Below are 13343 nucleotides of genomic sequence, written 5' to 3'. Positions count from 1 at the left end.
TCAAAGTTGCGCTTGCCAGTACTCAGCAATCCTTTCAATGCAGTTATCCAGCACTACCATGCCACATCTTCCAGCTGCACTGTTTTCCCCAAGCTGGTCTCAGGGTTAAGCCTCTGCTCTGTTGCTGCCAAAAATGCACCACAGTCATATCTGGCTGAAGCCCTAAACTTTCAAAGATGGGGACACAGAACATGTGGTCAATACAGAAAAGCCTTTCAGGGTCCAGTCCACCTCGTTTTGCCACAGTGGGGCAAACTGCTCTTTGCTCATGTCAACAACACTGATTTTAAGAGAAAGATGCTAACAGAAACTGGTGAAGAAAACTGAGACTAGCCTTTCTTTCTCATTCCCAATCCTCCACAGCATGGATGAGATGGCTGTAACTTTGGTGTCTAGCTCCTGGCCTATGTAATATACATTTGGACTGAGGTGAATTCTACAGTTCAACAAATCCAAAATATATTTTTAAATCTTACTTGGTCAGATACAAAGTCTGGAAAATGTCAGCCCAAAAGCTTCAGTAACTAGAATAAAAGGAAACCATAATTCAGTCAATTCAGCATTACTTAATGCAATGGAAAATACTGTTTCCAAAGCCTGAATCTGTTGCCTTTTTATGAGTTCCTGTCTGTGCTGAAGCCTATAAATCCTAGATTGGGCAATCTTGCCTGAACTGCAAAATATATTAAGCCAAGTTCAGTTTGGTTAGGCAAGGGCAACATGCATTGAAATCAGACTTAGAGCAAAAAGGGGTCCCACAAATCAGCTGCCCTGACATTGATGACAACTTTTCATGCAAGGATTGATAAAATCTTCAATACAAAGTTATATGGAAGATTAAGTCTGTACTCAGAGGACCTGGACCCTTCAAAAGCATGAAACAATTTAGAAAACTGAGGGGATACATTTTCCCCGGGTATTTAGGTAGTTGGAGATGCCAATATAGCACTTGTCTACCTCATTACGCAGCTAAATACCTTTGAAAATGTAATCTTCAGTCACGCTCTCAAAGGAGACAGATTTCTAGAGGTGCACAGATGTCCAGGAGGTTTACCAAGTGCCTAGCTGTTTAGTTCCCATTAAAATCAATGAGAGTTAAGGGCCTCGTATAAAACCATGTCGATCTGCCTAATTAAAAAACATAGCCCCTAAGATCATGCGTCTTGTTCAAACCAGTGAGGTTGCCACTCCTGCAAGCTCTCCAAGCTACACTTTGGCTTTCCATGACAGAATCCCCAGGCAGCCAGCAAGAGCACTGGTGAACTGATCAAAGGGGAAGAAAACAGGAGAGTTTTGAGACTACACCAGGCTCCAGGCTTGTAACAGCAGGGAGCAGCCAGTCCGTAGAAAAGCTGATATTAAAACAGTCTAGGCCAGTGACCCCTCAATCATATCTTCACTGTTTAAAGCAAGATATGGGTTCACTTAGACCATTTTAGAAAGTGTTTTTCTTTAAACAGCGATTTAGGATGAGTTGCCACTTCCAATGTAATCACCCTTTTTTATATAATATAGCCTGGTGCTTTGCAGCTGGATAATTAACCTTGATATTCGTTCAGACTTCAAGACACAATGCTCCCATCGCTGTCAATTAGCTGACAATGCCGAGCATGTGTTGATGGAAGATTTTTGTGTGACCCCAGCAATATGGCATTTGGGAAACTTCAGTAGCTAACATCATCAGCCTGCTGGAGAAAATCCTTCACAAATTACTCTAACAATTTTAGAATGGAAGGTGAGATTGTGAATTTGTCACTGGAGTAGTTTCACAAAACAAAACAGATGTACATTGAAGTTTACCCTACTTTCTATTATTGAGAAGCTGCTTTTTAAAATATCACTCCAGATAATTGGCAAGCCTCCTTTTTATCATGGTCTCATACAGCACAGAGAAGATACCTTGATCTGAGATACAGTACGCAGAACCTACCATACTTTTCATTACTAATGTAAAGCTGGAGGCAGGGTTATAAATGATCATTTTTTATTTTTTTTTTTTTTATACGAGGTGGTGCAACAAACGCTGCAATATGAAACTGGGACACAAGGGGGAAGGTCCAGTGGCACTTTACTTTTCCTGCTGAATTTTTGCATTTATAATAAAGAGTTACAACTTTACGGTAACAAGATTAAATTGGCGGGCAGAAAGAAGCTTGAATCAGATTATTTTCCTATTATTCCAGTGGGTCACATTCTGCTAGTGCCTGTGCTAACCCCGCAGTCAGGCAAACATTCATCTTGAGAAATGAACAACCACATTCAGGACTTTTAAAGCAGCCAGAACAGTCAACAGCTAAAAAGAAATTGGCTCAGGCACAGCTACTTTCCTCTTTAAACATTGTTCTTCCATCCCAATGAGAATGGGAGCTAATGGCATAACTGAAACATTCTTGTAGCAAAAGCCAAGAGCAGCCTAAGTCACTTCTAGGTTAGAAACCCTGGCTTCCATCAAACAAGGAACAGATGAAGCTGAACTGAATCCTTTTTCACACGCTAGCTAGAGCCTGTTGTGAAGGTACCTAGTGTGAGTTTAATTTGACCTCTGTGTTTTCAAAGCACATCACCTTATCTGCTGAGAGAAAATAGCAAAAAAAAAAAAAATTAAAAAAAAAGATATTGATCTGTTGTGCTTTCCCCTAGGTTTGAGAATGACATCAAGCTTTGGGCATTTTACTGAAATATTCTGACAGTATAAAAAATACTGACTACTCCATTTTCTTCATAGGGTCAACATTACGAAGAGGAAAAACGGGCTTTGAGCCATGAAATAATTGCACTCAATAATCACTTAATAGAGGCCAAGGTGACGATAGATAAGTTGTCAGAAGACAATGTAAGTATTTAATTATGAATACATCTTGAGGTTATACTCAGAAGTAAATTAGGCAATACACTTCCTATGTAGTTATAGAATAATTTCTTAATGTTTACATTAAATGTAACGTTACCTACAGTTAAAGTTCATGTTTGATGTTCTCACCATTTTGTAATTTTGACTCTTCTAAAGTTAAGGGGCTGGAGTGAATCTTTTCACTGACACTTTTTTTCCTTATGTCTAACCAAAACCTGATTAAAAATATATTCTAAAAAATGGAAATATTTCCACAATGAATTTGCCATTGGTTTTGGTCTAGTACAGCAGACAAGTAGAAGCGCATGCTCTGAGCTACTGCATGAACATGTCTCAAGTGAGGATTCATCATAAGGCTTGTAGGCACGGTGTACAACCCAACATTTCCCACAGTTCCTCTAATCTTTCAGTATTTGCTCACTGACACGTGTTGCCCAGCATGAGAGAGCTCTGCTAGTAGTGAATAAGATTGACCCAACCTGGTCATTCAGATTATCACAGAGGGAGCCAGGTTTTCCCCAGCTATGGTTCACATTTAACACTTTACCTATCTCCGTGAAATGAAACAGGGTATATATTTTGTGATTGTCACCCTGCATCTCATTAAACAGTGCTGGAACCTGGCATATGTTCTGCAGCTGGCAACTGAGCTCATGAAATCCTTCCAGGGACAAACCTAATATAGACAGCAAAGAAAGGAAAGTTGCAGACATTTAGTTCATTGTTGTGCCATTCCCTAGACACTTAGTAAAAAAAAAATCACCTACAGAAGATGTGTTTCTGTTAATGCTTTAACACATTGCCATCTTCCCATATTTCACAAGAAATCAAAGCAGGGGTCATCCGATGCAATTAACATGTCTGTTGATGTGAGTTGTGCCTATGTGATTAACCAATGCAATTATCCAATGCAGAGTCCACAGTATGATCTTTTATCTCTACAGAAACCGTTGAAACAATAGATACTTCATAATTCCACTATCTGTAACTAAATGAACTTGGTAAATTCAATGGGCTAATTTTGGGTTTTGGAAGCACACCTATAAATCCAGACTAATTTCAGCTGAAATCAGTAGAGTTAATTCATATTTAAAATGGAAGTGAAAGAAATGGTAAAGCTTTCATAATAAGAATTCATGCATTATCTCTACTTCATGAAGTCAGGTTTGAGCCCACATCTGAAGAATTGTTTTCAATATTGATAGTTTTTTAAAGGCAGATTAGACTGACCTGGAATACAGAGTACTCTTCCAAGACATCAGAATTATTGTGAACCGTGCTGAATATTACATTACAGTACAGAAGCCTCAAATATAAGTGCTTCACACTTGATGTCAATTCACAGACAAAATTCTGCCCTTAGTTATGTGGTGCAATTAACAAAAGTAAAGGATAAATTCCAAATTTTAAAATAAAGAAATATGAAACAATCCATTAATATTATGTCTAATAAGAAGAGAGGGTGTTAAACTGAAGACTCCCACCAGGGGAGAACATGTTTTTCCTGCCAGTATTTCTTCCTCCAACTTTATTTCCCCCTATTCCATTGGTGAACACATAAAATGATGATTTTGATGCAAAACTATATTTAAGAGAATGGAAAACACTTTGGAATTAGGATCTGATTATTGTTTTGCTTGCCACAGATGTGGCTAGTTACCATCCAGGTAAGTATTTAAGACAAAGTCTGTCCAGTCACACAGTGTGCCCTAACATGTTGAGAACAACATACATATGGCACATCCAAATCACATGTAATTTTTTTGGTAGTAATTTTTAAAGTAGCTAAAAATAAAGTGCCAGAAATGGTTTTTCTACTCTCCACGACAACCACTTCACAGAAACAGAGCCCCAAAGCTTTTAAAGAAAGTATTGGATTTTGGAGTGATTTCATTTTTGTGCGCCGTAAGGGACCTGGGGTACTTGTCTATGCTATCCATTCTACAGCAATGTATTATGCATTTAATGTGCATGTAACGTGTCAGAATCACATGCATGTGCAACAGATTTTGCTTCTAAGTTGAATTCCTGGATTCCTACTGCATCTATTTTAAGGAATAAAGATAATGTGTACTAACATAGAATTTAAACCTACATAAGTGAAATCTATCTCCCCAGTACATTTAAAGCAGAAAGTAGCATGTTTAATGTTCACACAGACACAGACAGACACACACACAGAAAAAGTTTCTAAGGGTCCTTGAATATGAAGACATAAATAAACTAATATTCATGAGAAAAATACATTTACCCACATGCCTCACAGATTCCCAGGAACATCTTGTTGAGCCTGTTATTGCAGAATACATTTAAAATTATATTTCTAAACAGAGAGAATTTCCGTCTGTCCTTTTCAAAGAAAATGTATCCATAAAGGAACAAGCAAAACAGTAAAAATGCGCATGCGATGAAATAATATTAGCACCAGAAAAAAATCCATATTTAACACTTTTTTCTTATAAATATTTTCTAATTTTTACAGGTTAACATGGCTTAGTGTCCACAGTCATTTTTGCTTTGTCTGTCTCATCTAATCAACCTATAAAGTCAATTTGTGAAGCCAACTTAATTTTTAATGGCACCTTGATCAGAAGCAACATATAACTCTTACCTCCAGGGACCCAAAGAAACTGGTTGAAGGACACAGTAACAACCATGTATATTCAATTAAATTAAGGTGAAAAATGAGTTAAGGGCAAATCCCTGTACTGAATTTTCACATTAGATAGGCTGTGGGAGCCATTCAATACAAAAATAGTTTAACTAGCCTGCTAAATTCTCTTTTTCCCTTTGTAAAATTCTCATGATAGTTTCTTATCCAAGGAAAATGTGCTGTTCTTTAGCATCAAATGTTTGCAGGGAGATTTAATGTATTTGTATAGTTACATTCTGGAAGATAAGAAAGGAGCCAAGAACCAGCAAGAACATTTCATAGGGAGACAAAGGACATTTAAAAAAATATACAATTTATATTTCTGCAGTGAATTTCTCCCACAGTCTCATAAGATTTTTTCATCATTTTATAAACTATTATCTCAGTGCTGATCTCGATAACACTCAGTAAAAATTGACAGTTCTTAAATTTTCCTTTTTGCTTAAAATATCATGCTTATTTTAGCCTTCATAGCTCCATGCATGTTAACAGTATAGTCAAGTTCCTAATGGTAAGTATGCATCTTCTGAAATGCAGATTACTGTTCTATAGCTAGTTTTTAATTTCTGGTAATTTTATCAACCCTCACGGAGCAAAGGGACAAACTTTTCTGCACCACACAAGAAACACAGAATCTTAATGATTTTAAAAGTTAAAGTATGCTCCAAAGTTCCCCGTCAAATTCTAAAACAGGCTTTTTCTTTTTCTTTTCTTTCTTTATTTTTTTTTTAGGAGCTCTATAGGAAGGACTGCAATTTAGCTGCTCAATTGCTCCAGTGCAGCAAGAATTATGACAGGGCACACAAACTTTCTGAGGTAATGTGACTAAAACTGATGAATATTTAAATAAATAAATAAATAAATAAATATTTTATGGAAAATAGGCTCTTTTACATGTATCAATTCCAGAACTTCTGTTGCCCTTAAGGTTGTGATTTTTTTTTTTCATTCTTTAAGCAAGTGGAAGGGTGCTGCTATTCTGTGTAGCTGGAAAGGGTGCTGACAAAATCACAGCTGGTAATGTAACCTCATGGCACTCTTTTTCCCACAACTTTGCTATACAATAGAATGGGGTCTCTGCTGACCATGTTGAAAAGTAAAGGTTTTATTAAAACCAAGTGGTGAGAACTCTGGACTGCAAAATGTTGGTGTTGGGGAGGAGGGGGGAAATTACAACCTGTAGGCATCAGAGATTCTGATATAACCAGCTTTCCTCCTGAAGCTATTTTGCAGTCCAGCTAATTTATAAACCTGAATTTTAAAATAGAATGACAGAACAAATATCTTTCTGTGAAGCAACCAGAGCACTGGATGATTGATTTCCAAGTTGTAAGCTTTAATTAATAATCTTCACTTCCAAGGAAGCTAGGCATGAGAAACAAACTCCTTAAAGGGGAAGCAAATGTTATCTCCATGAACAAGGCTGTCTTTAGTGAAGTAGGACCCTACTCAAATCAACAGCTCCTTCCTCATGTATATTTGCTTGTTGAAGGTCACAGAGAAAAGCGTTCCTTTTATCAGTTCCATCAGGTTAGTGTCCCCCCCAGATGGCCTCTCTTGTGCGATTCTGTGACAGAATTATGTCAAAATTGCATGTGAAATGTATAAACCATTTCTAAGCTAGTAGACTGCTTAAGAGCACTAAACAAAACTGACAAAGATAGATCAATACTCTTCAGTCAAATGGGCAATGATTTCCTGGAACTGAGATAAAACTTCCAGATTAACCATCATCCTGTTATTTCTTCCTAGTAACTGACTTTCCTTAGCAACTCCTATCCAGGAGTCATCATCACATTATTCATATCAAAAGCACCCTGCCTATTAGCAATAATTAGGACCTTAAAGTTACTTAGTTGTTCACCTGCAGAAAACCATCACAAAAGGGACCTCCCATAACTTCACAGACTGTCATACACTCAGTTAAATGGGCAGACTCCACTCCTAACTCCAAGTTTTTATTAATGTAACAAGTGTGAATGCATTGTCACAGTCACTAAATTCCTTACAAGCACAATTATTGCCTGTTGAAGTATTGTATATTATCCAGAAACCTAAACTATAGTAAGACAAGTAATGTGATAGCAATATCATTTTAGTAATTCCAGTTTCCAGTATAATAACAAAACAAAAAAACCTTTTCTTAATGCATTTCATAATCTAAATAATGTATACAAAATAGACCAAAGAGTGATGTTACAGGATACTAAATGATAGTTGACCCATACAGCAATTTCATATTAAATGAACCGTATTTCATTTTGTCACTTTTGTGGCAATTTACAGCAGCCCTATTTTACAAACCATTTATTCAATCTTTGTTCCATCCGTACTTACTCTGACTAATATTGCTGTCTGCCAGCAGATTGGCAATATCGCACTCTTTATTTCCAGTGGAAGATATATGAGCTAATTATCAACATAATGATTATTCTAAAATAACAGAAATTCCGTTGGTTGAAAAAGCTCTCATCCTACTCCAGACTAACAAGAGTGCCATTTCACAGCATGCCATACTGAATACACTGAATTTTGGGGATTAAACCAACTTTAATCTGTTCCCAGTGAAGCTAAAAGAGAGACTTCACAATTTATATAATATTAGATCATTAGAGGCAATAGACACCTTGAATTTTTCTTGCCTAAAGAGAGGGGCTGAGGGGGACTCCCTCAATATTTAAAGGGCTGTCTCCTCTAGAGAAACAAAGTTAAGGTGGGAGTGTGATAACTGGGGATAGAAGAGTAACCACTATCTATTTGGTAAAGAGCAACTTGATTTCTAGTTAATAATAATAATAATAATAATAATAATAATAATTAGAGCCGAGTACAGTGCAGCCAAGAATTCAGGGGCTATATTCTTAAGCAGCACAAATCAACATGGATATCAAGGGAGCTAACCTTGTCACAAAGTCACAAATCCAGTTACAAACTTAGCCCAAACATGAGTTCTTTGATTTCCAGCAAGAAATACTGAGGGAGAGATCTCATGCAGCAGTCACTTGTATTCCTGCAGAATCATCAGTAGAGATTTGAAATGAGCCAAGTAGAAAAAGTATGGTTAGTATCATGCTTGGTTATACCTGTGTAATATTTACCTACTGGGCTTTTGAGCTGCACCACAGAATGCAGTCTTTCAACCTCTTTTGCTCCACATGAGAGGATGGCAGGTGGAATCACTGCCCACAGAGCCGATCCCATCATTCCCTAGAAACAATATGATTTTTGATGCATAATAGATTTATGGGTTAATTTTGAGTGGTCCACCACAGGAATCAAAATACATCTTTAGGTCTTAGCTCTTGTTTCTTTTGGTGCAGTAAGAAACTAGAAAAGCAGCCACTTGCAGCTGCTGGAAGAGGGTATGCTGAGAGGCTTATAAGGATGGTCAACCTGATAAGCAGGGTCCAAGTTCTGGGGCAAGGTAGCTGGTTTCATTTGCTTCCTCCCAGCACAGAAACACTCCTCTCACAGCAACCAGTACCATTGCTTTAAGTGTCAGTGAAACCAACTATCCTGCCTCTTCAAATAACATCATTTATAAAACACAGCACTGAAGGGCAGGAGACAATTTGGCTCTGGACTGGATGCAAGAGAAGCTCAAAGAAAGGCAAAAGAACAGAATATATCTGACCTCTTCCTCTTCTTTCCTCACCCCAGCAGAGACCTCCACACCCCAACTTCAAATCACACACATGCACACTGTTCGGAAAGTGTTGCTGTAGGCTGTAATTCCTCACCTGGCTTTTTAAGGTCATTGTTTACCATGTTCCTTACTTCATTTCTATCCAACTTCAATTAATTAGGAAGCAACCCTTTCAGCTTCAGTGTTTTCCGTGAGAGGAAGCAAATGAAGACTTCCAAATGTTAAGTAAATAAATAAAATTAATTTGATTACATTTGTTTTCAGAAATGCACAGAGATTGTGGCCATCACATTAGTCAAAGAGCCGTATATGGTGAGCTATGTAATGTCATAAACTGCACTCCTCTATCAATGTTGCATAAGCCCAAGGAGACACCAGAACTGATATGCACCTTTTTCTCCTATCCCCTCCCTCTCCCATCTCTTTGTATTGCAGTTGCCATCTGACTTTCAGGAAAGAGTCAGCATCCATCTGGAAAAACATGGGTGCAGCCTTTCTGTCCCCTTGTGCCACACATCTTACGCGGACACCATACCCACTTGCGTCATTGCCAAAGTACTGGAAAAACCAGACCCAAACAGCTTGTCTTCACACTTGTCAAGCCCCTCTACAAGGGAATTTCAGGACTCTGCTGGAAAACTTGGGCAAAGGCCCCAGTACAAGTCAGACATCTATTGCAGTGACACTGCCCTTTACTGCCCTGAGGAGAGGAGGAGGGAGAGGAGGCAGAGTGTGGACACGCAAGTGAAAGACGTGGGGTTCCTGCGGTCCCAAAACTCCACAGACAGTACTGTCGAAGAAGATGGTTTCCATTCCAGCTTCTCTCACGAAGCCTTCCCAGAGTATATTACCTCTTTGCCGACCTCCAGCTCCTATTCCAGCTTCAGTGTCACATCCGAGGAGAAGGAGAACGCCCAAGCCAACACAATGACAGCCTCTCAGCAAGCGATCTACATGAGCAACCGAGACGAACTCTTTGAAAGAAAGTCACCTGCAGGTTACGAGCATCAGGGAAGCCCCAGGTTTGCCAAGTCCAAACCTGCGCAGCACATGGAGCTTGCTGACGACAACGAGAACTCGCCCACTTTCACTAGGACTCTGCCTCCTTATGCAAACGAACCCTTTCATTTCTCAGCCATGACACCACAGCAGGCTTTAGCGAATCAGAAAATGAGCACCCACCTTTCAGAAGAAGACTTGCCTGGGCGATGGAGGCAATTGAGCGTGGAGGACATTGGTGCATACTCTTACAGGAACACTGGCAGGCTATCGCCCTGCAGTTTTTCAGAGCAGTACTACAGCAGCCCGATTAAAAAGGGAGACAGTCGAACAAGCCCCATCTATGCCAGCTACAAAGCAGATAGCTGCTCAGAGGGAGATGATATCTGCCAAAGCAGACTTGTGGATTCTTGCTTCCTGAGAACAGACAGTGGCCTGAACATTGACATCAGCACTAGCTGTAAGCAGGACAAGTTGCCCACTTACAAAACAAAAGAATCAAGAGACCAAAAAAATGAAAGGATCACTGTCCAGTTATGCAGTAGCAAAAACATTGAAAATAGCCCAGTGTTGAAAAGAGAATACGTGGACGTGAGCCCCAACAGCTCGGCAGAGTCCCTCAATCAGAGTTCGATGGAGGCTTCAGAAATCCACCAGTCTTCCATGGAGCAAGGAAGCCATTCGGGTATTCACAGCAAACAGCAGCAGTTTCAACGGACTGGAAGTACTGGCTTGAGTCGGAAGGACAGCCTTACAAAAGCACAACTATACGGAACCCTTCTGAACTAGGCATCTTCCAGAACTGCAATAAGACAACACACAAAAGGAAGCAAACAGCGTTTGATACTTCTAGTGAACATAAGGTTCTCAGAAACAGGATTATTATAAAATATATATTCATAATGGTACTATATGTTTAAAACAAAATCTCTCCAAAAATGTTATACAGCACTTTTCACTTAACATCCTTTCCACATGGGAGATCATCCCCTCCCCTCTTTTATAAACCTGAAATATTTTTATAAACAAAATGGTATTTATTATACTATCCTAAGCTATTTGAACAGGATTCTTTTCCCTTCAAGCAGGTTTCTTATTTATTTTTGTGCATGAGGCCATCTGTGCCTAAACTCTTGGAGGAAAAGGGTACAATCATGACGCCAGTGACAAAAAAAAAATAAATCCACCTGATAAAATACCATAAAATGTCATATGAAAACAAAACTAACAAGAATCGTGAATTTGAAGAAGTATATTTTTTAAAAAGAATGGAATTGTATCTTAAGTTATTTCATACAAATGTATTTATGAGTGACTAATGTATGCACAAAGTGATACCAATATTTTGTTCTTTTAATCCACTGTGTTTCTGCTTTCCTATTTTTCCTTGTATACTACCTCAAAAGTAATTGAGGGTTTCTTTGTCACATTTTCTGTAGGCTTGCATTTATATTGTCTAAAATGCATGCAGTGTCATAATTAATACTGTATTTTGCATTACTTAATAAAAGACACCAGTGGAGATATTTTATGGTTTTTTTTTCCTTCATTAAAACATGCTTTGGACAATAGAATATGGGATTGCTCTGGGTAGTATCAGTGCAGCAAAAGTTATTGAGTAAAGCTACTGTTTTAGATTGCTTTCCAAAGGAGTCTGTATAAACCACGGAGCAGCAGTTCTCATCCTGTGGCCTGAGGGAGTGGAAGGACTGGTTCTCATCAGCCTGTGAAAGCAAAACAAGGAAATAAACCATTAATCAACAACCTTAAATTCACTAGGAAAGGGTCTTCACACTGAAAAGAAACTTGAAATCTACTTGAAAACTTGTGACATAAGCTCTTCCTCTATTACACATGTACTTGACACAACCCTTCAGGTCTTTATGGATCTTCCAAAATTGTACTTTCACATATGTATTTCACAGATATTTTTCTAACATGTAAGGAAAAGCTGGTCTTCTGTAGCCTATGGCAGTTTCACCCCTGGCAATGAGAAGCCATAGTTTAACCTGTAGTTTTTGCACTTCCTCCTCCAAGTGTTTTCTGTTTCTCATCATTCCATGCAAAGTGTACAACTTGGACAGGAGCAGAAGGAAGAGAGCAAAAGAGGAGAAAAACAGAGAGAAGGGAAAATCCTGTGGATTTCTTTCCTGGCTTGAGTATTGCTTCTTGTTAACAGGCAGAATACAGCAGTAAATGCTAAATCATTCTTTTATGTCATGTTCATTCTGTACTTGAAATACAGTCTCTGACAGGCTCATATATAGGGAAAGACCTTCCTTAGTGCAATATGTGGTAGTAAATCAGTGAGATCACTGTGGAAATCTAAAATAGTTCCTATTAAGCTAAAATAATGACCTATCATTCATTACATATTCAAAAAATATATATTTTCTACTGAATGACTGAAAATTGTCACTTGGCAAGTTAATGTGAACCAGGACTATAGAACTGCTTACTTCCCACATAAGTATCTTAAATTGTGAAGCCACACATTCAATGCATTTGGCATCAATAATTCCCACTGCTTTTCATACTGTTCTTCACATTCTGCTTGGATAATATAAAAATTTGACGATTATTAATGCATGCAAGTACTTGCTGTGCTGTTTTGAAGATCTGGCATTACATCCCTACAGTTCCTCAGAAAGCTGTACTAGCACTGAAGAGAACAATGGTAGCTAATAATATCACACAGGTAAGCCACAACAGAAGGTTAAAGTGAGCCTTACTTCAGTACAAAAACTATTATGCACCTTGTGCTTTTATGCTCCCACACGTACAGCTAGTGGGAGGCTGTGTCACAAACAATTCCACCAAGTCCACTAGAAAGAAAAAAAAAAAAGTTCCCAAAGGCAAACTGGTTCTATGGCAGAATCTGACCTGCACAAAACAGACTCGGAGATCCAGAAAATCTGCTATCTCCCCCTTCCTCACTGAGAGAAAACTGACTAGAAAAAAAAAAAATCTTACCGTTGACTTATTCGGGCACATAAAATGTAGGCAGTCTGCAATGAGATATTCACTTCTTTTGTCAATGAATACAAAGATTTGTATGCAAGAGGTGAAAATTAAGTTTTATATCACCTTAAAGTATATACACTATGGAACAATAAATCCTGATATTTATGAACTAGAACATAGTATCAGAGCAATCCTATTATGATATCATTCATTATTTGACACAAAACTGC

At 38.3% G+C, this 13343-nt stretch overlaps 1 protein-coding gene across 3 annotated transcripts in view; it reads left to right on the top strand.

Moving 5' to 3' along the window:
- Positions 1–12584, top strand: part of BEGAIN (brain enriched guanylate kinase associated) — a 151990-nt gene extending 139406 nt beyond the window's left edge. Inside the window, exons 6-8 of one of the 3 annotated variants that reach the window (XM_048069803.2) lie at positions 2726–2833; positions 6237–6320; positions 9586–12584. In XM_048069803.2, the coding sequence (XP_047925760.1) occupies positions 2726–2833; positions 6237–6320; positions 9586–10938 (1545 nt within the window). In that variant the 3' untranslated portion in view covers positions 10939–12584. The remainder of the gene's footprint in view (positions 1–2725; positions 2834–6236; positions 6321–9585) is intronic. The other 2 variants (XM_013199477.3, XM_013199476.3) reach the window with 2 other exon arrangements.
- Positions 12585–13343: the final 759 nt, after the last annotated feature.

The sequence above is a fragment of the Anser cygnoides genome, chromosome 5 (genome assembly GCF_040182565.1).
Source record: "Anser cygnoides isolate HZ-2024a breed goose chromosome 5, Taihu_goose_T2T_genome, whole genome shotgun sequence".
Lineage (NCBI taxonomy): Eukaryota > Metazoa > Chordata > Aves > Anseriformes > Anatidae > Anser > Anser cygnoides.
This window is presented reverse-complemented; position numbering and strand designations above follow the sequence as displayed.